General features: G+C 35.2%; 1 protein-coding gene across 1 annotated transcript; it reads right to left on the bottom strand.

The window, feature by feature from the left end:
* Positions 1–1,918: 1,918 nt before the first annotated feature.
* Positions 1,919–20,690, bottom strand: LOC120625892. Its single transcript, XM_039893152.1, has 10 exons — positions 20,655–20,690; positions 18,569–18,767; positions 11,671–11,809; positions 6,851–6,967; positions 6,209–6,457; positions 5,531–5,635; positions 4,942–5,172; positions 4,448–4,607; positions 2,465–2,598; positions 1,919–2,053 (listed from the first exon to the last, which is right to left on the bottom strand). Exons 1-10 carry the CDS (start codon positions 20,662–20,664, stop codon positions 1,919–1,921), a joined length of 1,479 nt encoding a protein of 492 aa, XP_039749086.1. The 5' UTR covers positions 20,665–20,690.
* Positions 20,691–22,115: the final 1,425 nt, after the last annotated feature.

Raw genomic sequence — 22,115 nt, 5'->3', positions numbered from 1 at the left:
AATAATCAACTCTCAAAGTATCCAGAATTGATTCTAAAGTATAAAATCAAAACGTCTAGAGTAAGAATAATGTCTAGTTGTGGCATTATTGAGCAAAAATTATTATTTATTCCGTCTGTAAAAACGTAAGCTCTGTTGATAGGTACGTGTAAATCCAGGATCTCAATAAAATACTTCAGTACATTATTTGAAAGCTAAGTTTAAGCATTATAACTGTGTAAAATAATTTGACAAGTCATGCAAAATTAATGAAAAAAATATGGCAAGCGTACTTTTATTCGATAATATTTGATTAAAGATTTTAATATATTAATATTTAATACCTATCATTTTAATTTAAGTAGGTACACACAGATCTTATATAATATTTTGTCATTAAATTTATTTTTATTAATTTGCTATAAAATATGCAAAAAATTTTGACGCATTTTGTGATAACAAATTTGAAATCCGACACTGAAGTTGGCAAAATACAAATCCTATATTGTTACAAAATTGACAAAATAATGCTTAGGCGTGCAGAGATGGCGAACCCTTTTAAATTTTATTTATCTCGCTTAGTTCTTACTTATTTTTATTTTTGTTTCAATATTATGTGTAGGTAAGTCGTTTTAAAAGCACTAAAGACTGATTGAGCTATTATTTGGCATATTCGTACCCTGATAACCCGGATACAATGCCATATTATATGCCACCATGGAATTAGACTGATCGAATGGTTAGGAACTACGCTATATCTAGTTTGCATTCGTTAGACCGATGAGCAGTTCACTGTTAGATTCTGAATATGATCTGATAATATATTTATGTGTTTTCCATTCTTCAATATGTATATTCGAAATACCAAAATGTGTTAGTTTGTTTGTTACCTGCATTTTGCTTATGCATTAAGCTTAAATTTTGCCCATATATAGCTTGCAACCTGGAGTTGGAAGTTATTCATTCCCAAAAAGCACTACAGTAATGTTCCCGAGGAATTTAAAATAAAGCCCCGTTACCGCGCTACCCCAACAAGCCAAACAGAATCAACACCCCAGGCGTGCTAAACCTAAACATTAACGACGTGCCCTTGGTTGCAATTCACAATTGGTTCGCCATCCCAGCCGTAGTATCATAAAAACTTGAAACTTATTTTTTTTTAATTCAAAACATATTACATTTCGTTTACTCTTTAGTTTACTTTGTTTTATTATACCTATTTTCTAAAATAAATTATCATTAGTGTCAACATTCCCATTGAGAAGTTACATATATTTATGAGAAATTACTAGCTAACAATTATTAAAATCCTATTTACATACGATTATTGGAAAATATTCAGTTACAATAAATATCTACAAAATATAAGCTGATACCAACTTTTATAAAATTAAATGTTATTGAAGCTACGTCTTACAATTAGAACTTTCTTTATAAATCTTATCTATTTATATTTCGTGGGCTTACCCTTTGTTTGGTGTTATATGGTTATATTTAAATGATCGCAAAAATATTTCTTATTGATAACTATATTAGGGAATATTTGTGTCCTGTCATTTTAAAATTTATTGCTACTCGTTATTTCTTTAGAATTGAGCTTTCCGTATTTTGTTAAATGTACAATACCTATAGATAAATAGGGACATTTACTTATTAACCATAATATGAATACTTAGATTTCAGTAATATAGGTAGGTAATCTTTGATTATTTATGATTAATTATATCTAAAATTCAAAACGTACGTCTACTTAACAACATTCATAAGACATTCTATGTACTAGAGAGTGTGGAAAATGAGTAATTTGAGTGTATCTACGAGGTGTTCGCTCCAATGGTTATTAACACGGCACGTAAGACGGGCACGCGGATATTTGTGGGCGAGACTCGCGCGCTCGCAGCTAATGGCGCGAGTGGCCACGTAGGGCGCGTGGGTCACTTCAGATGGCGGGCAGGAGCGGGCTCGGCGAACGCGGCCGTCGCACGCTGCCGCTCCACGACTCCATCATATCCTCGTCTCCCTGCACACGCGCACTCGACATACTCTCTGCATCACACTCCTCAACCTCCCAACTCTGAGATCGAGATTTTGAGATCATTTTACCACGAGTAAGGGCGGCTATGGGACACTACCACTTGCATCACAGCCAATAATTTCACAATACGCCATAAATACAGACATAATAGACAAAACATGCAGCTTAATACTGTTTAAGATCTGTTTAATTCAGTCCTTTGTAAAAACAAAAATAACACCACACAGTTATCAGTAGTTTTACTTATATCTGAGTGGTTTGACAATCCTGTAAGACACTGAAAATAACAAACACACGTACAATTTGTTTTGAATGGACTAGAATAGGAGAAAACTAAAGGAGTTTTAAATACGCATTACATGAAACTCGCTAGGGTAGGGGTACGTGCGGGGCGTGCGAGTGATAAACCACGTATTACGGTGTCAACACTTACATATAAGAAGTAATTACCATCATCGTGTGTGGCGCGGGCGGGCCGGGGTGCGGCGGGGGCGCAGGGGGTGCCATAGGCGGGGGAGGCGCGGGTGGCGGCTCCGGGGAAGCCGCGGCCGGCGAAAACGATGACGGCGCGAGAGGTGACTGAGCTATAATCAACCATTATATTTTTCACCCTTACCTTTGTGAGCTCAAACAATACTGATCAAAGGGACCCAAACATTTCCTCTGAGTGTCATCTTACTGGATACCATTATCTTTCTTTCACTCGTTTTTTTATATTTGCGACTGTCATAACGATTATTGAATTACTAATTATTTCTTGTCTATTTCTATTTTACAATATGCATTTTAGAGGAAAACAGCATAAGGAACTATTTTTTGAAAGTATATAGTAAGTACTGCATCCCAATTATTTTTATACACAAGCTTACTAACTGTCTAATATATAATATACTAAAATATTGACTGATATTGACAGTATATCCAGGTATATCAGGATCAGTACTTCGCCCGACTTTAAAGTTATTTTATATTTTCAATATAAATTATAAGTAGGGAATTGATTTTTACAATGTATAGATATTCTGCTTCCACTTTGAGAGATGTAGCTATGTGGAGAAAAATGAGTATCTTAGCGGAAGTAGGGAATATGTACAAGGGAAGTGAGATAATCTTTTACTTAAATGGTAAATCTTATGAAAAATGGAATCAAACTATGATTATTTATATATTATTAACATTAAATTCATATGTTACAATTATAGCATTTTCTGGTAAAATTGAACTTCATGCAAATCAAGTTTCCAAAATTACAACCATGTATGTGGTTTTTGTTGCACGAAGTTGGTCCACATAGTTTTGTATGAAGCGCTGCGGTAAGGCCTCGTCAATTGATGAAATTCCCTCTCTTAATACCTCCAATGTTCTACTTTGTTGAAAACTAAGGTAATTTATTTATATAGTGTTTACTCACCATTATTTTGAAAAAGCATTATTTAAAAAAAAGAAGCGATGATAGCGCAGTGTGTAGGAGCTCGACTTCACTTTCGGGGGGCCGAGTTCGAATCCCAGCACGCACCTCTAACTTTTCTAAGTTATGTGCATTTTAAGTTATTAAAGTATCACTTGGTTCAACGGTAAAGGAAAACAGCGTGAGGAAATCTGCATGCCGAGAGTTCTACATAAGGTTCTCATCATAATGTAAGGAGTCCACCAATACGCACTGGACCTTAACCCCTTCTCATTGTGGGAGGAAAACCGTACCGTGTAGTGGGCCGGTAATGGGTTGACATGATGATGATGATGATGACGATGATGATGATTTAAAAATAGAACAGCAAGAAGGTATGACTTCGCGTAAAACAGTATTATAAGTGGGCAAATTCAATGTCCTTGCAATAATACAGAAGTCTGATTACATTCCGACAAAGATGAATAGAGAGCCACTTCAGTGGACGTCGGAACGATAGATAGACGATATCTTATTTGTATAATCTATAAATGAAGCTTTTAGGGTTATTTTTGTATGAATAAATTTAATGTAAAATAGATATATAATATGTTACGACAGATAATATTAAAGATTTAATTTTATAAACAAAAATTAAAAGCTTGAAACGTTTGCTTATTTGTGCGACCGCGCATTGTTACAGTAAAACTATCAAATCTCCCATAACCACTCCACAATAGTCTGCGTTGAAGTGTGACTACAGATTGTGATCTTATCGCATAAGCTACAATCTAAAGCCTATTAATTAGCAACATGCTGAGACGTAAAGTTATCTTGCTGACTTTTTCGTTCTAGCGACATGTTTCGAAGGCTGTATACTAACAAATTGTCTAAACTTCGTATCCAATCTAAAAATGTTGAGCTAATTTTTCCAATATTTGTAAACACAGTTATCTAGGACTTCAGTTCCAGTGGTTGGATAGCCGGAATGCTTTGACATGTGCCTTTTTATGCAGAAAAGTGCACAACACTTCACTGAAGCTTACCAGCCGCTGTAAGAGCCAGCACAAACTGACTCCAGTGTACGCAGCAACCGCAGCAAAGTTGAAGGGCAGCACGACGTAACGCGCGATGCAGTGCAAGGAACAGCAACGGGTTTACGGCTGCATGTACATACGATATGTGCAGCGTGATTTGAAAGTACAACTGTTGAAAAAATGCCATTCTAAATATATTACCCGTTTAGATAAATTAAATCAGTTTAAAATAAGAAGAGCTCAGGTAATGACGGCAGCATTTTAGGGGGATTATGATGAAGACGTGACAGGCATCATCAAGATATATTGTGCTGCTTAAAAATGAATAGGTTTTAGAACAATGATAAATATAATATATTCATCTATATACACTCTATGTATACAAAGTAAAGTTTACATCACTGAGAGCAGCTGAAAAGAAATGAGGAAATATTTTAGGCAAGTATTCATTTCAGTTTATTTTGTACATACATTCGATTTAAGAATAATAAATGTCAACTTACTTCATATGCGACATGTGAAGTCAGTGCTGGGTGATGCAGTAACGTTATGATGAAAAGTGGCCCCCAGAACAAAACGTATGCTGCGGTGATAACCAGGAACATGCGAACTCGACGGACTCCCTCGCGTTCCACTCTAGCTAGATAACCTCTCAGTCTGCGACCGCCTCCGAGAGGAAGGTTGGCACTACGCATCGGACGACATTGACCATCTGCTAGAGTTCCATCTACCGTCTAAAAGATATTCTCCATTAGTTTAGTACTCCAATATTTATCAAAGTTAGTTTATTGTTAAGACAAAAGATGAAAGATTTTATGGAGAAAAATATTAAAAAGGTTAGGTATGTTAATTTCAATATATAGAATCTATTATAGATACAGAAAACTTTAATCAAAATTTGATATAAATTGGGGAATTTAGACAGAATAAGTTAAATGAGGTAGTAGGTAGTTTTAAGTTGCTAAAACTAAAGAAAGGGTCAATATAGTCGTAGTTGTTTGTATTCCTTCTAAGATTAAGTTATTGAGACATTCACACTATTCTACACACTAAGATGCAAGAAGTCTACGCATGCAACGCATGCGTACATACCCTCGGTCCAACGCTGTTGGGCAGCGAGTCCATGCGCCTGTTGTCACCTGCCATGCTGACTAGCGTGGTCACTAGACCAGCAACTCGTACAGCCTCTACGTTAGCCTGCATGCGATAAGATTTAAATTTTATCCAATCCGTTGAACGCATTTCATGAAATTTTGTTACGGAAACTTCTCAATTTTGGGAAAACAATTTACGGAACAGTACATGTCACGGCCATGTGTGATGCTTTTCCAAATAAGTTCGTGCGCGAAAATTTAAATCTTATACGTAAAGTTAGGTAAAATATTGGCAATTTACCAACTGAATTTATATATTTATAGTACATCGCTTGCATCGGAACCACCGTCGCGTCGGTGAGATTCGAAATTAGTTACGTCTTGCCACAGTAGCGTAAAGGTTCTTGTGAGATTCCAATAAATGTATTATAATCATAAAATTGTACCTTACGCTACTCTTTATGTTGCTATTGCTAATTGATCGGCTATTAAGCAATGAATGAATGCGATGTCCTATCTAACACGGACAAGTGGGACAAACTATAACACTTATTACGATGAATGTAATATGCAATAATGGATTATTTGTGAACCTTGATAAAACTTTTTGCAATTGATTATTATAATGACAGCACAGATACATAATATTTTGTGAACCAATAGAAATTATACGAACCTTAGTGAGATCCCGATGGAGTTTCCGTAAATGGAATAGTGTTAATCCAACGCAGACAGCGTTAACACCTATCCATAGCGCATTAAGAACGTAATGTCTAAAAGGTCCTCGCACTAAAGGGCAGGACGGTGATGGGCCATAAGAGCTGTACGAACCGGCGCTTGCCGCCAATGCTCCCGATAAGAAAGTGGGTCCGAGATTTATCGTAATTGACGCGAACCATATCATAAATGTGCCGAAAAGGACGCACTGAAAACAAAGGATACTGATTGTATTGGTGATATTCTTGAGTAAAATACTACTACAATAGATTTGAGTAGTAATTAAAGTAGTCCGGGAAAGCAGAGTTGCTAATTGAAATGCACCTATTATTTGTAAATCGGTTGTATAGACTTTGAATATACCTTCTTCCGAACCATCAATATTATATTCTACGGCATGTGCTAGACTGAGTTGGTTTGCATCGTATGATTACAAAGCCATTTTCTTAAAAAATATAAAAGGTATAAAAGTGCCTCAGTTTTCGGTCACGGTCATCTTTATTCTTTAGCGAGCGAATGTCGAACGTTACAATGGCACGATATAAAAGATTTTTACCGAACTGCTAAAGCCTATTAAAGAATGTTCCGAGAAACAAAATACCTGGGGACTATCCATTAGTAAAGGAGCCGATAAATCAGCTTGTTCCTCCTCATTTTCTGGGAATATAGGGCTATCGTTTAGTACCGTTGTCAGCATGTTTACAGTGGATACTGTTACCTGGGGAAGAGAGGATTATTATAGTGTTATTTATATATTTTCCTTCCACGAAATATTCTACAGACTAATCCAAACGAAAACCATATTAATTTTATTTTAGGTTATAATAGTTGATAGCCCAGTGGTAAAGGCTTCCGCTTCACATTCGGAGGGACCGAGTTCATCCCTCGAGCACGCACCTCTAACTTTTTATTGTTATGTGCGTTTTTAATTTATACAATTAAATATCACTTGTTTGAACGGTGGAGGACAACATCGTGAGGAAACTCTGGAATCGAGAGTTCTTCATAATGTTCTCGAAGTAAAAAAAAAGCCTGTGAAGTCAAACTTGACCAGCGTGGTGGACTACGATCTAAACCTATCTCATTATGGGAGTAGACACGTGCCCTGTAGTGTGCCGTTAATTTGTTGACGATAATTTAAGCTTAAGGAGTGCCTACATAATTAATTGGCAAACTCACATAACGAGGCCCTGAAGTGTTGTAAAAGAGAGACAATAGTGCCAATTCTCTTGTACAGAAGCTCTAAACTAAACTTAACTCAGCACTTACAACTTAAAGTAGTGCCATCCCTTTCATTGTTTTCCTTATAGAAAAGAAAAGCACTGTTGTTAGACTAGACAATTGTAGGAACATTATGACTACAATCAGTAACGTTTAAATCTTAATTTACGTACGCAAAATAACTAAAATTTATAAATATAAAAATAATCCAGTTGCCCAACTAAAAGGGCCGATATATCAACGACGAAGACAAGAGCCTTTGTGCTAGTTTCGAACAATAGGTGTATTTTCAACTATCATGTATAAAGTTTATGAAGTGAAACTTCTTAAGACACGGTTGGAAAATTTTATGAACGCGATGGGGAAAAATACTTTCGTGACAATGAAAATACGAAGGGAATGTCGTGATCAACATGATAGTGATGTCAAAATGTATGCGTTACTTATGCCATACATGCATTTATATCTTGAATGAAACTTATTTAGACTACGTAAGTATAGAGACTCACCGAGGTCAGTCTGAACACCCTCAAGGGTTCTACATAGTTGCAAAGACTACGGCCCTTCAGCTACATACCGCTGAGCAATTTAACTACCATGTAATTAAAATTTACGTTCTAATTAAAACTTTTTGTTTAAATTTTAACTTAATTGAAACCAACCAACCATTTTTAAATTCATCAACTAGCCAATTACACCGCTGCCAATGTTAAATTATAAAAAATCGATAAAGATGTCGACCAACTGACTTGGCCTAAATGGCAAAAACTGCTTCAGAAAAGTTGAAATACAAAAACAACAATCCAAGTATTGCAGTGCACAACTGGTGCTGATTATGATAGTTTTGAGGGCTTATCCGGCGGGATGTTGCAGAGATCGTCGTCCGGTCAAAGTTGCTCATAATGCCAAGTTGGCAACTTGCCACTAAGGCAGTGTGGTTCGAAAATGACGGTAATTAAAATCAATTCCCTTGTCTCTTCTTTTATTTTCACCATTTTCTTTGTCTATATGTGTACGAAAACTACCGAGTAGTTAAAGTAAGTAAAGTATAAAGATGATTATTTTCTTGCCCTTAGTATTTACCGACCATTCTTTCTTCTGATTCCTTCTTTATTTCCCTATGACCCATTGTTTTGCCAGTACTTTAATGCCACCGTAACTACATGTAAAACCAAACCATTATATTGCACAATAAAAGCTAATTTCCTCAATTATTTTATAATGAGGCATCAGTTAACGATTTGTTAAAAATAACAGAACTGTTAAGACAATTAATGTTCTATGGGATATATTTGACCATCAATAAACCAATGATGAATGAATCCAAGTAATTGAAACAAGTAAATTGGATATTTTTGTATTTAGCATATTTAGCAAAGTACCATCCTAAGATGCCACTGATACTACATAATCATATTCAATGCACCGAACACACATGCGAGCGAGAGGTAGAGGTGAATCTACGTGTGAATTTTCTATAGTAACATTCAACATACCCATTCTACTATTAGTCCACTTTCCCACCGTATAGTTCGAGATGCGAATGCCTGCCTCGGTGTGTTATAAAGTTAAAATTGATAAGTGACAGCGCAAGTCTAGGTAGTTTAATTGGACTTCAGTTCAATAATATTTCAATTTTCGATGAATAGCTAGAAGATTCAGGTTAACAAGATCGACCACGAATTCTAACTTCATCAATCCAATTCAATAGCTTACCACAGCAGAAAGCGGTAATCTTATATCCAGCTATTACAACAATACTAGTTTGATTGCTGAACTCTATGAATCTCTTCCTCTCGCAACTGAATTCAGATCTTCGCTTATGACTTTTGTGTCAAATTGAATAGATAACGAAGCTTTTACATCCGTATAGAAAATAACAGTAAATAGTAAAGTCGGGGTTCTTACCTCCTGCTGCTAATAACACCTCACCAAATGTAAAAAGGTTATTGTGCGTATTCGAATAATTCGTCATAACATCGTTTATAATTTAGGCAAGGATTATTCGGTTTTGTATAGATTATTTTAACTAATTAATTGGGCTTAATCATTCTTTTAATCATTATTTATAAAAAACGTACTATATTCTATTTTCATTGAAGTACTCTTAGATGTTACGCTTTAACCTTGCTTTCCGGGGAACCGAGTTTGATCCCCGAGATGCATCTGTAACTTTCCGGAGTTATGTGCGTTTTAATTTAATCAATAATATTGTTAGCGGTGAGAGAAAGTATCGTGCGGGAACCTGCATACCTGAGAGTCCTAATAATGTTCTCAAGGGCATTTTAAATTTACTAATCCGTATATAGTGCTGAACTAAGTTCTTAACCTCTCATTCTGCGGGGACTCTTGCACTCTAGTGGGCCGGAAATGTGTTGATGCTGTGTTGATGCGGATGCTGATGTTGAAGTTTATTTATACAATACAATAAAAAAAATCATATCATGGATGTATGTTTATGTGAGTACTAAGTATTGAAATGTACATGTGCGTGTGCTTTTCGTAATGTTAGTGACGCGAGTTTTGTGGTTATTCGTAAAAACGTTAATATTTTATGTTTTGATTGATCTAGTAGGAAAAAACACATTAACTTCATTTTAAGTAGTATTTATTACATACTCATATTTATTACAATTATTCTAGGGGTGATAGGAAAATTCAATATAATTTTAATAAATTACTTAATATTTCCAAATACATACTAAATTAAAGCAATAAATACAACGTCAGGCTCTTACTAGCCAATTTGTAGCGCCCTAACAGGTTCTCCATGATCTCGCTGGCGCAGCGATGTTCTTTAAACCGAGTTTTCGGTTCTCCGCGATTTAGGAAATTTATATTTTGAGAATTGCTTCGTCTAGTCTGGTGGAATGCCTTGACTTATCATCTATCTACCGATAAAAAGAGAAAGTTAATGATGCAAAGCGTTCCGGCGTTGTCTCGATGCCGCGAGAGTTTGGGTTTTAATAAAACTGCCATAACTAGAAAATCCTAATTGATTATCCCGCTACCATAATAGATTGCATCTTCAGTCATCACCAAGTTGCTGTCATATTAAAAAATAGTTCTAATGTAAATGTTTCTACAACAAAGTGGTGTAGAATATATATTTTCCGCCTCCCGAAAGCCCTGATAATGTTACATCAAAATTAGTGTAGCGGTTCTGAAGATTCTGGATAAAGATTTTCTATAAACCAGTGCTTGGTTATAATATTAACCCATTACCAGCCCACTACAAGGCACGGGTCTCTTCCCACCACGCTGGCCTAATGCGGGTTGATGGACGTGCTTATTTATCGTTTAAATAACCATTTAATAACAGACATGAATTACGCCACGACTCAATATTAGATAAAGTAATATAAGTATATATCGGAAAAATGGTTATGGTAAGGAAGTAAAACGCACAGCACAAAACCTAACTGGCAACCTACGCGCTGAAAATGTAGTAGTTTAATTTTTATTATTGTTTCAAAGTATAAGCGCAAAGCAAAGATAAAATTTATCTATCTTGACCGACGACAGCTTCATGGATTTCAGTTTCAATTTTCTCATAGAAATTGCATTTCTTCGAGGAAGCAAAATATGTTCATACACCATTATGTAGGAAAAATATTGGCACCTTGACCAAACATTCTTTACTGATTGCGTGAGGAACTTTAAAACTATGTTTTATTCTATAATATTTGTTATTGGTTATCTTGTCTATGAAATATAATGCTAGTTTTAATTTAGACTTTATAAAAACAAAAAAATTATGTGATTCATCATCCACTTTTAGCTTTCGGTCGATAAAAACAATATAAGCTATTTTGCTTCTTCCCAGAAGAAGATATTGATACGCTATCACTAGATATTCTCTCACAATGAGGAATGGTTAAAACCGTAGCCCACTCCACACCCCTTTGAGAACATTATCTCTCAAGTACTCTCAAGTAGCTTGCATGCAAATTTCCTCACGATGTTTCCCTTCACCGCTAAAGACCGAACCGAACTTAAACCTGTGTCCATAAATATGGATTTCCACTAGGACCTAGACAAAACGAGGCAAAACACTTTTTAATAATATACAATAGTTGACTTCATATATCATAATAATACCTCCTTACATTTAAAAGAAACGCAGATCCTAAAAAAATATCACCTGAAATTGGATTTTCAACGATTATATTATACGAAAGTCCATTACAGTTTACTTACAAGTAATAGGAACGCAGTTTCCACTAGTGAACACTTGTACACAGGCTGACATCGGAATACAGCGATGCCAAGAGGAAGTAATATTGCTGCTCGCGCACAGTCCACAACCGCCTGGTGGAATAGTAGACCATGCGACCACCTGTGGAGGAGATTAACTTTTAATTTATGTTGCAGTTATCATCGGATTTTGTGTATACCCAATAAGTACTCATAAAACTACTAATTTGGCTGTCTATAAGATTGTATACGCACTTTGCAAGATAACTGGACTTATTAAGATTAAACTTAGGTACTAGGTACTCTTGTAATAATTGTGTAAGTTTCAATAGATTTAGGCTGCTCATGTTCAAAACCACAAGAACAATAATTCTTAATCTGAACAATAATGGCGCTAATAATATTCCTTGACTAAAAAACATAGTTTTGGAAAATTCGACACGCTGCGTTGTCTGAAAATATGCGAACAACACCCACAGCAGGAATTCTTAGTTTATACATTCAAGGGACAATATGACTGCTCCAGTTAACGTCTCACGTACCAAAGTTAAATTATATCGCATCCCCGAAATGAACGCAAATATCTCAGGATTAGAGACGTGCTTGTTAGCTTCGGGATAATAAATCTATGTTTACAGGACAAGTATTTTATTTGGGGAAACGATAAGAGTTACAATATCTCCTCCTCTCAGGCACGTTGGTGAGCGCTGTGGTCTTATGAGTCCCAGTTTGAACCCCGGCTAGGACTATTTACTCGGGCCGTCGCTAGTTATAACTGTACTGAAGTCTTAATCTATATTCATCATTTACCAGGAGGTGAGATTGCAGTTAAGGGCCAATTTGTAGTAAAATAAAAAAATATTTATATAAACCATAATGTTATGCCATAGAACAAAACCTAACTGGCAATTTACTTGCTGAAAATGTAGCAGTTTAGTTTTATTTTGCTTTAAAGTCAAAGCGCAATAGAAAGTTAAAATTTCTTTATCTTGTCCGACGAAAGCTTCATGGATTTCGGTCTTGTAAGAGCCATATTTCTATATGACTTATATATATATTTCTATAAGAGCTTCAGGGTATTGTTTTAATATTACTGCCATACCCCTAAGAGGTTAGCCCGCTACCATCTAAGACTAAATCATCATTTATAATAGCGATAGAGATTGCAGTCCAGAGTTAATTCGTAGGTAAATAAAAATATAAAAGAACGTATCTATAAACGATAGATAAGATAAAGTGTACTCTTTATGAGGTTGCAGGATTCATTGCTTATCAAATTGACCATTATACTCCAGCTCTATAATTATGGCGCAGACTTTGCTTCTATTTTGGGCAACAATCTTAGACTTGTATTCACTGGTGGTATATTACACGTTATCTTTACCGTAGGTACCTACATTAATAATAGCGACTGCTATACTAGAACCTTGACACACTTTTTCATTAACATCTCAAGATGTACGTAAAATGAACAACGATCATAGATAAACTCGTACGTGAAGACATGGCGCGGCGTTTCAAATATTTGGCTGACGCATCAATGGTGCCTCCCGTAGGCGTCAAGAGGCGAGGAACAGAAAGATTTATGGGATTGAGTATACGCTTTTATAATATGATTCCTAAGGTAATTTTGGACCTACCAATGCATAAGTTTAAAGAATATGTTAAAACACATTTTTTAAACAGAGGTTACTATACAATTAATGAATTTCTTAATGACGAGGTTCTTGGAAGTCTTCTGCTCCACTTTCATCTCTCACAAGGTAGAAAAATGAATGTTAAAATATAAAATGTAAATAGTTGATGTTGGAAAAGAGCAATTGCTGACTTTCTTGCCGTCTTCTTCTCGGTAGAATCTGCCTACCGAACCGGTGGTAGAGTCACTACAAATAGGCAGTCTTGATTTTCCAAAAGTGCTTAAATTAGGCCTACTGGAAATAATTGAATTTTGATTTTGAATTTTGACGCACTGGAAACTACACCATCTATTATCGTCATATCTAGTTGCTAGGATATGACGCCATTGGACTTGACACTAACTGGCGGAATCGACACTAACAACGCGACAACTATACAGCTGAAGCCCGATTCAGGCGCGGCCCCAGTTTATATGAAAAGGTGTTTTGAATTGTGTGTGTGTGTGTGTGTGCGTGTTGAAATTTTAGTTTTATTTAATAGTCTTAAACGAACAAATAAAACTAAAATCAATACTTAGGATACATATTTTGTCAGGAGATTTTCACATACTGTCAGGTCCCTTTATATATATCATTGACCGCGATCCATATTTACAACCTTGTGCAATGTGCATAGGTAAGTGTACCGTGTAAAGTTCAGAAACATCCAAACTTCTCTGATGAAGGTAGTTTAAAACATTAAATAGTTTGAATTTCACATTTTGGTACAGACGTTGTTTGGCAAATACATATTATTATTATATACATTATTATTATCAGTTTTCCGCGCTCTTTTAAATATAAGTACCATAAAATCCACTATGCACCTAAAGATGGATTATTTTGTTATAAAGAAATACTAATGATCATATTTGTTTTCACTCGCTCATTTAAAAAGCTCAATCTTTCAGATTTGAAGAAAAGAATGCCATTAACAAACAACAAAAAATCTATTTACGAAACCGAACCGGTTTCTGCCAAATCGCTTGATGAAAACACGCAGTCATCCGAAAATTTATTGATATGGGGGTTACTCGTTGCACATTAGACTGGTGTAGTACAGGAATGTAATTTTTGGGTGTTTGCCTTATATTAAATCCCTGAGTGCCTGAAGACGTTTACTAAAGTGTTTGCCAATGAAGACTTACGGATCTGAAACGTGGTCGTTTACTATGGGTCTCATAGAAGGCTCATAGTCACTCAGTGGGCGATAGCAAAACTCTCTCCGAGTTGTGCTAGGAGTGATGAAATCAGAAATGAGGAGATCCGTAGAAGAACGAGAGTTACCTAAATAGCTCAGCGATACGTAAAGCCGAAGTGGCAATGAGCGGGGCTCATAGCTGGTAGAACTGATGGACGTTGGGGTCTAAAGGTGCTGAAAGACCACGCAACGATGAACGCAGCTGTGTTCGGCCCCCGACTAGTTGAACAGATGCCATCAGGCAAGTCACTCGGAGTCGCTGGAAACAAGCGGCCCAGGACCATGGATTTTGGACTTGCTAAAAATACCTATGTCAAGCTGTGGACAATCGGTTAAACTGATCAGAATACGCATAAAGTTCAGTATTCATACCAATAAAGAAAACTGATTGATAAGACATTGTAGCTATAATTCTACTATCTACATTTAAAATAAAATCCAAACATATCTTGCTTTCTGAGTGAGTGCTTCCACAATAGAGATGGAGAAAAGTAAACAGTAGTTAAGTAGCATCGAGCTCACGAAGTCATGACTAAGAGCCCTGCATGGGTTCGAAACTATAAGATTGTTTAAATTTTAAACAAGTTAAATACCTAGGTATAATCATTACCAACCCATTACCGTCCCACTACAGGGTACGGGTCTCCACTCTATAGAAAAGGGTTTGGCCGTATTACACGACTTAGCTGGCTTAGTGTGGATTTGTAGACTTTACGGACCTTTGAGAACATTAGGCACAGAGGTTGCCTCATGAAGTTCACTTAACTTTCATTAAATCGTGCGATATAGCTCCTAAAATTTTTTGGGGACCTTACGGGACTCTAACATCCCCCGGAAACGGAGATCGAGGTTTGAAACACATCGTTTACAAAAATCATATACCCGCTGCTATTTGCAGTCTCTTTTGTAATGATTATCTTAGAAAGCGGGAAATATTTACATATTATACTCGTATCTATATGACCCGGTGAACTTAAGTAACTAAAAACTAACTACTGAACTTACTTAAGTCTTACTTAACCATCTAAAAACGCTTCGTACCTACCATGTATTAAAAGTAATTCTCATACACAATATTTTTTTTTTTTATTATTGAGGCATAAATATTAAAATCGGAGACACAAAAAACCCGGCGATCCTTGGCAATTTTACCAGTTTAATTTTCATGTGTTTCAAATATCAACACAATGTGTCTCCTATGCAAAATGTATAGTCAAAGGTATATTATAATAAATAGGTTAATGCATTTACGTATGTGTTTTCATAAATAAGGATTTTTTTAGAAGATTCCAATGTAGGTATTGCGAAAACATAAAATAATAAAACTAAGGTTTAAGTACCTTAGTTTTATTATTTTATGTTTAATATATCATAGAGGTTTGAAAAATAAAATCTAAAATCTAAAATATAATCTTTCTGTATATAAACAATTCATACTCTTGGTAATCTTTTTTAAGTGGTCGATAGTATGGAATTAAGTTTATAGTTTTAGTACTTTGAGCCCATTCCACTATCCTGACTATCTGCAGCAGACCTCGCCTCCTCTCTTATAGGTACGAGGAGTTTAGAGCATAGATTCACCACAGTTAAAATACGGGTTGGCAAACTCTAACGAGTATTATCACATGTTGATAGTGGAGTCGATGGCTTAACGATCGGGATGACCACAGCCTACTTCATAACTCCGTATTGGACTTGCATTCTTGCACTCAAATCCAATAAAAATTGTTGGACTGACCCGGAAATCGAATCCACGACCTCGCGGACCCTGACCTCCTTAATTGAATCACTTGACCAGCGAGGCAGTCACTTAGTGTAGAAAGCTTAAATATATTAAATAATTGGTCCAATTTCGATCACTGAACGGCCACTAGTTAATTTAAATATAGATTGCCAGTAGATTGCAAAACGGATCAACAGCGCGTGATTCCATTCCAAATTGTGATATGCAAGCACCATCTCCAAACATCTAAATAGTCGGATTTTATTTTAACTTTATCACTTCTTTTTAATAATGCACAGTTTGAAATACTTTAGTATTGCTTTATTTTAAATATTGCTTGCTTAACTAGAACAAGTGATTTTGCCTTAAATGAGTTTTTATTGTTACCGTGTACTATTAGCTACCAATATTCAAAACAGAAGGTATATGCCATAAAAGGGAACTTTAATTAAACCTATTTAAACTGCGATAATCCAAGGATATTTAATTGATTGGCAGTAAATTCTATCGCTATATATTTAATTAAAATGACCGTCTAAAAATCGAAGTATATCAAAGTTTATTTGAGTGACACCGTCACCGTGTTTATATTTAGTGCCAAAGTACTGGTAAACATGGTCAATAAATTTAGTTAAAAAATTTATAACTTTTGTGAAATTGCTAAATATCTGACTCTATATGGCTCCGACCAAAGTCGCCTGAATGTCTTCACATCAAGGTAATTTTCAATTGTTTCTAATTTCTTTCTATATTTACGACACCATCAACGTACATTGATATTCCCTCTTTAAAATACTAACCAAAATAATTAGACTAATTAAACGCTCAAAAGTTGCTTTGTATATAAATATTTATACATGTTTATGCTTTAACATGACTTTTAATACCTTAGGGTTAGGTTATATACATACATTATTGATTACAGAAAGAGCAGGTGTGAATAAATACCATATAGTGGCCTCTAATAGATATTACACTGGTATGAAAGCAGGCCTCGCTCTTTACTACAAAAATTTGATATTCGAATGGTTTTGTTGATATTCGAATGGTTGCTCGAGGCTTATGAAGGGCGTTCTCCCTCACTGCTTCAAAAAGCTCGTTAAGCCGCTGTCGGTCCCCGTTATTATCTCTTAATATTATAACTTTTGATGATAACAATCGTTAGCCACAGATGCTGTGAAATTGTTTTGACTTTAAGTACTTACCTAATTTGTTATTATTGCGTTTCATAAGTTACGTTATGATACACATTGTACGGACGAGTATATGAATTACCCTTGTTATTTTACAGCTAACCAGAAAAACGTTTTTATTTTGTAATGCAAAAATAATATTCAACCTCAATATTCATCAACGGCTTGTTTATTGAATAATTAAACGATAAGAAGTTTAAATAACACAAACCGCCTAAACGGTTAAAATTAACAATTGATGTTTTTTTATAATACTATTTTCTTCCACAGTCGTGTAAAAACAAACTTGTAAATTGTTTCAGTAGGTATATTTGTACTCATCTCATGATTTTATTTGTAGGAAATAATGGACATTGTATTTGAAATAGCTTTCGGGCGTCCTGTATTCTGATTGGGTTCTGATAGGATTATCCCATAATCCTACTGCACTACAGAATAGCGTACGCGATTCAAAACTTTCCTCGCTTTTGTTCATTTGCAAGAGATAATATTCTCATGTTGGTATTCTAATTTGACTTACGACATACATATCAAGAAAATACAAGTAGGTAGAACGTAGAATGCTGGAAATAACCGTCAAGATTTAGATTTCAACCTATTCTTTACAGTGCGGGTTTGTTGGGTGAAGCTAGAATGGAAAATACAAAATATAATGCAAAATTTCTGTTGCAAGTTTTCTTAAAGAAAATTCAACTTTTTTCTACGAGAAGAACTAAACGAAATTATGTAAATCTCATGGCAATGAAATTATGTAAATGTAAAGAAGGTAATATCCAGTAGACATTGCATTCTCAGAAATCATGGTAATGAATGTAACACTCGTTGGCAGTTTTCTTTTAAAGCTGACTTTCTGAATACATGTTTGTATACTATTCTTTCAGCCAATGCCTAAAAAATGAAAGTACTGATTATAGGGTACTAAATTATATTCTGTAAACATGGCAATTAAATAATGTATATGTAAAGAAAATAATAGTCGGTAGACATTGCATTGTCAGAATTCAAGGTGAATAATGTAAAACCGGTTGGCAATTTTATTAAAGCTGTATATCTGTATACTTGTCCCTAGAAATTATGACGACGATGACGTGAACAAAAACAGTCTTACCTTCTCAACTGTTTCTTGCTAAGTATGACCGCCATAAGCGCGATGTTCGCAGATATACCAAGCCCAGATAGCGCCAACAAAGCGGCAGCGCTTGCAGCACCCCCTGGTGGACACAGCCTTGTATTGTTCACGACGGAAGAGTTTGTTGCGCCCGCTGAGCCAAACCGCAGGTTGGCCCCGATCATAGCCACAGCCGATCCTGCTGTTACAATAAATGTATTTTATTCATAGACCCTGATATTACATCTATTTACAAATAAACGACGTTAAATATATACGAGTTGGAGGTCCCGGGTTCGATTTCCAGCAGGAGCAATTTGAGAATGTATAATTCCTGAATTTTCTCCGGTCTGGTTTGGTGGAAGGCTTCCGCCATATAGTTCCGCCATATATATAGTTACCTGCCGGCAAAGACGTCCCGCTAAGCAATATAGTGTTCCGGTACGATGTCGCGAAGAAACCATACAGGTTAACCCGCAGCCATCTTACACTGCATCATCACTTAACACAAGCTTAAATTGTAGTCAATTGCTAACTTGTAGTGAAATAAAAAAAAACAATATAGTTTTACACAGCACCTCTGGTCTGCACGAGAACATGGTGTTCAGTTATACATTATTTAGTCGTGAGCTTGGTCGTAACTAAAATAGATAGAGCAGTTATAACATTACAACGTAATTTTTTTTAGTGGCGAATTTACAAGTACCTATAATACTTAGGTAATCAATAACTGAAGAAGGCATTGATGTTTTTTTGAAGGCAATTTTTATTGGTCTACCCGCAGTTTGTAAAAATAGCTGATCGTTATTTTATATAATTGACATGCATTTTTGCAATTGCGTGCTATCCATGTGTTACCTATCGACTATAAATGCATTAAAATCATGAGGAAGCAAGCGAAAGGATTCTCATACATAGAATTATATTTATGAGTCAGAGGATCTGCTGATAGTTTTGCTTACTTTTCATTAATTTTATACTTAACCTCTTACCTACTTGATATAATCCTTAAAACTAAGTGTAGATATATCTAGTAGGAACTGTAGATATCTATATCCCTCAAGTTGCATATAGGAGAGGTGCTAGAATAACAGACAATTGAGGAATACCATACGTAGTTAACGTGCTTAATCCTACATAACAACTAGGCAGTTACGTACTCCCCAGGTGCTCTAAATTATATAAATATAATTTGGCTAGTTATCATTTTAAACAATAAATCAACAAAACCCATTTGTTCCAGATCTGGTTACATAAATCGTTTTGCACCGTATATATATGAAACTATGCAGCCTTCAAGTACCAACAAGAGTAATTAGAACTTAGGGGATTGACATTTTTCTAACGAACTTAATTACGGAACTAAGTTTCCGTGTAATTCGCCGGCAATATTTGCAAAGCCTCTTATATAAAGGCTACAAGAGCTTGCTTTTATCGTTAAGAAAATTATTCAACAAGTAAAAAATGAAGGTAATTATTTTTTTATCTATATCTTCAAGCGCCCAGCTGATCAACAGCTGACAATAACGTTATAATCGTTGTATAACTCACTACTTGGACTTTACTTCCTGAACCCTTTGGAATATCATTCACAAGAAATATTTCTCTAGGTACCTACTCAAGTTCTACGCATAAATATAATATCGATCCTTTGCTTCGTCGAACCAGAATACTTTCCATATTAAACATATTATTATGATTTTTTTATGAAAATTAAATTATTAATTAATTATTATTTTTAATTTTTGAAATTTCATTATTATAATTTTTTTTATTTATAAAATCGATGGACCAGAAGTATGGCCCACCGGATGGATAGTAAGTAGAAACAATTGCCTATAAACAGAGCAACAATGTCGAGTGCCGCCCTGTGTCCATCAACCTGAGGCGTTGTGTGCCTGTAATTACACATTGCGACCACGCCCTTCAGAACGGAACACAGCAACGCTACTTGACGGCAGAAATAAGGTACTGGCGATACTATTTCCTCCGATAAGAATAAGATGTATATCTATACCTGAAAGTAATCTACTGTAAATGCTAACTTTTTATGAAAAATTGTAGTGAAATATCATAAAATATTTACCCGCCGACATTTTGGAGCTTCTCAGTTCTGATATCAATGACAACATGAGTTAATACACAGTGTATCGGTAGAGTAGCAGATCAGCACCATCTCCTTCCCCCCACCGGCCCATTGCATTTTCAAACAAATCAAGTTGTTTTTAACCGTCATTACACTGCACTGGTACACTTTCTTAAGCACTGCACTTTTGGTTTCTTTGAGTTTTTAGACACTATTAGTTAATTTGGAATTCAGCTTCAACGCTTTCTTTGTTAATTATACATCATCTTACATGGCTGTAAGAATATAACTATTGTACAATAAAAAATATTATTATCATGTTTGGTATAACGTTTGGTAAAAAAATGGATTATATAATATTGTATAATGTTTGGTAGAGTAGTTGAAACAAGTTGTACATTATAAAGTATGAATTAATGTGTTTTTTGCACACCACAAAAATAACATAAAAAGGAATAGTATAACAAAACAGCGTATACAACTTGGCGGCTTTATCGCCTCATAGCGATTTCTTCCAGGCAAGTGGCAACCAATGGCGAAAAAAACAAATACAGAAAATAGGTAGGTGGTTCATATACAGAAATATCCGTATAAACATATTTCATTACTTAAATAAATATATAAAATATACATATCGTTGTATAACGAAAAGAAGAAGGGAGTAGTGAACTATAAAGGTTCTTCAGACCATTGAGACAAAATGTGATTTTTCACAGGTTTTTAAAGATTTGGATAGATTTTGCCTCCAACCAGAAGAACTATGTGAAAGCAACTTTAGGATCAGTTTTCTCGCAGTGCGGAGAACTTCACCTGGCCGATCAAAAATTCAAATTCCTCCTTCAAGTAAGGCAGGTGTAAGGATGAAACAACACACAGTAGAGAATAGAAAGAATATGCAAATTCCGGCGAAGTAGGATGGGTAACCACTTGAGACGAGAACGAAATTGTCATACATGGTCATATTTGCGTTGCCCAAATATGAAACGAATGCTGATATTTTGAAGTATCTCAAGTTAAGTACAGTAATATGTATATGCTTTTGAAATTATTAAAAGTGAAACAAAGTATTTTTAGTTCTTACTTTAAACAATATATAGGTAGAACCAAAATAGGTATATTGGATAACATTTTTACCGATGAACTACTGAAAACATTCTATTTTATAATCTATTGTTGCTATTGTCTTAATCTTAAATGGTTCTAGAATCTATTATTGCTATTGTCTTAATCTTAAACGGTTCTAGGCTCGAAACGAAAAGATTTAAGATAGCAGATCGAAATTAAAGATAACAGAAGAACAAATGAAAGCAGAATACCTAATTGTTATACAAATTGCATCGCTAAAGAACTGCACGAAAAAAATACAATGTATCTACCTACATCTCCATCTATCTATCTATCTATCTATATCTATCTATTTAATATAATATTAATGTTATCAAATTATTGTTCATTTATGTC

This window comes from Pararge aegeria, chromosome 8, assembly GCF_905163445.1.
Source record: "Pararge aegeria chromosome 8, ilParAegt1.1, whole genome shotgun sequence".
NCBI lineage: Eukaryota > Metazoa > Arthropoda > Insecta > Lepidoptera > Nymphalidae > Pararge > Pararge aegeria.
Note: the sequence above shows the minus strand (reverse complement) of the source record. Positions and strands in the feature narration are given on the sequence as shown.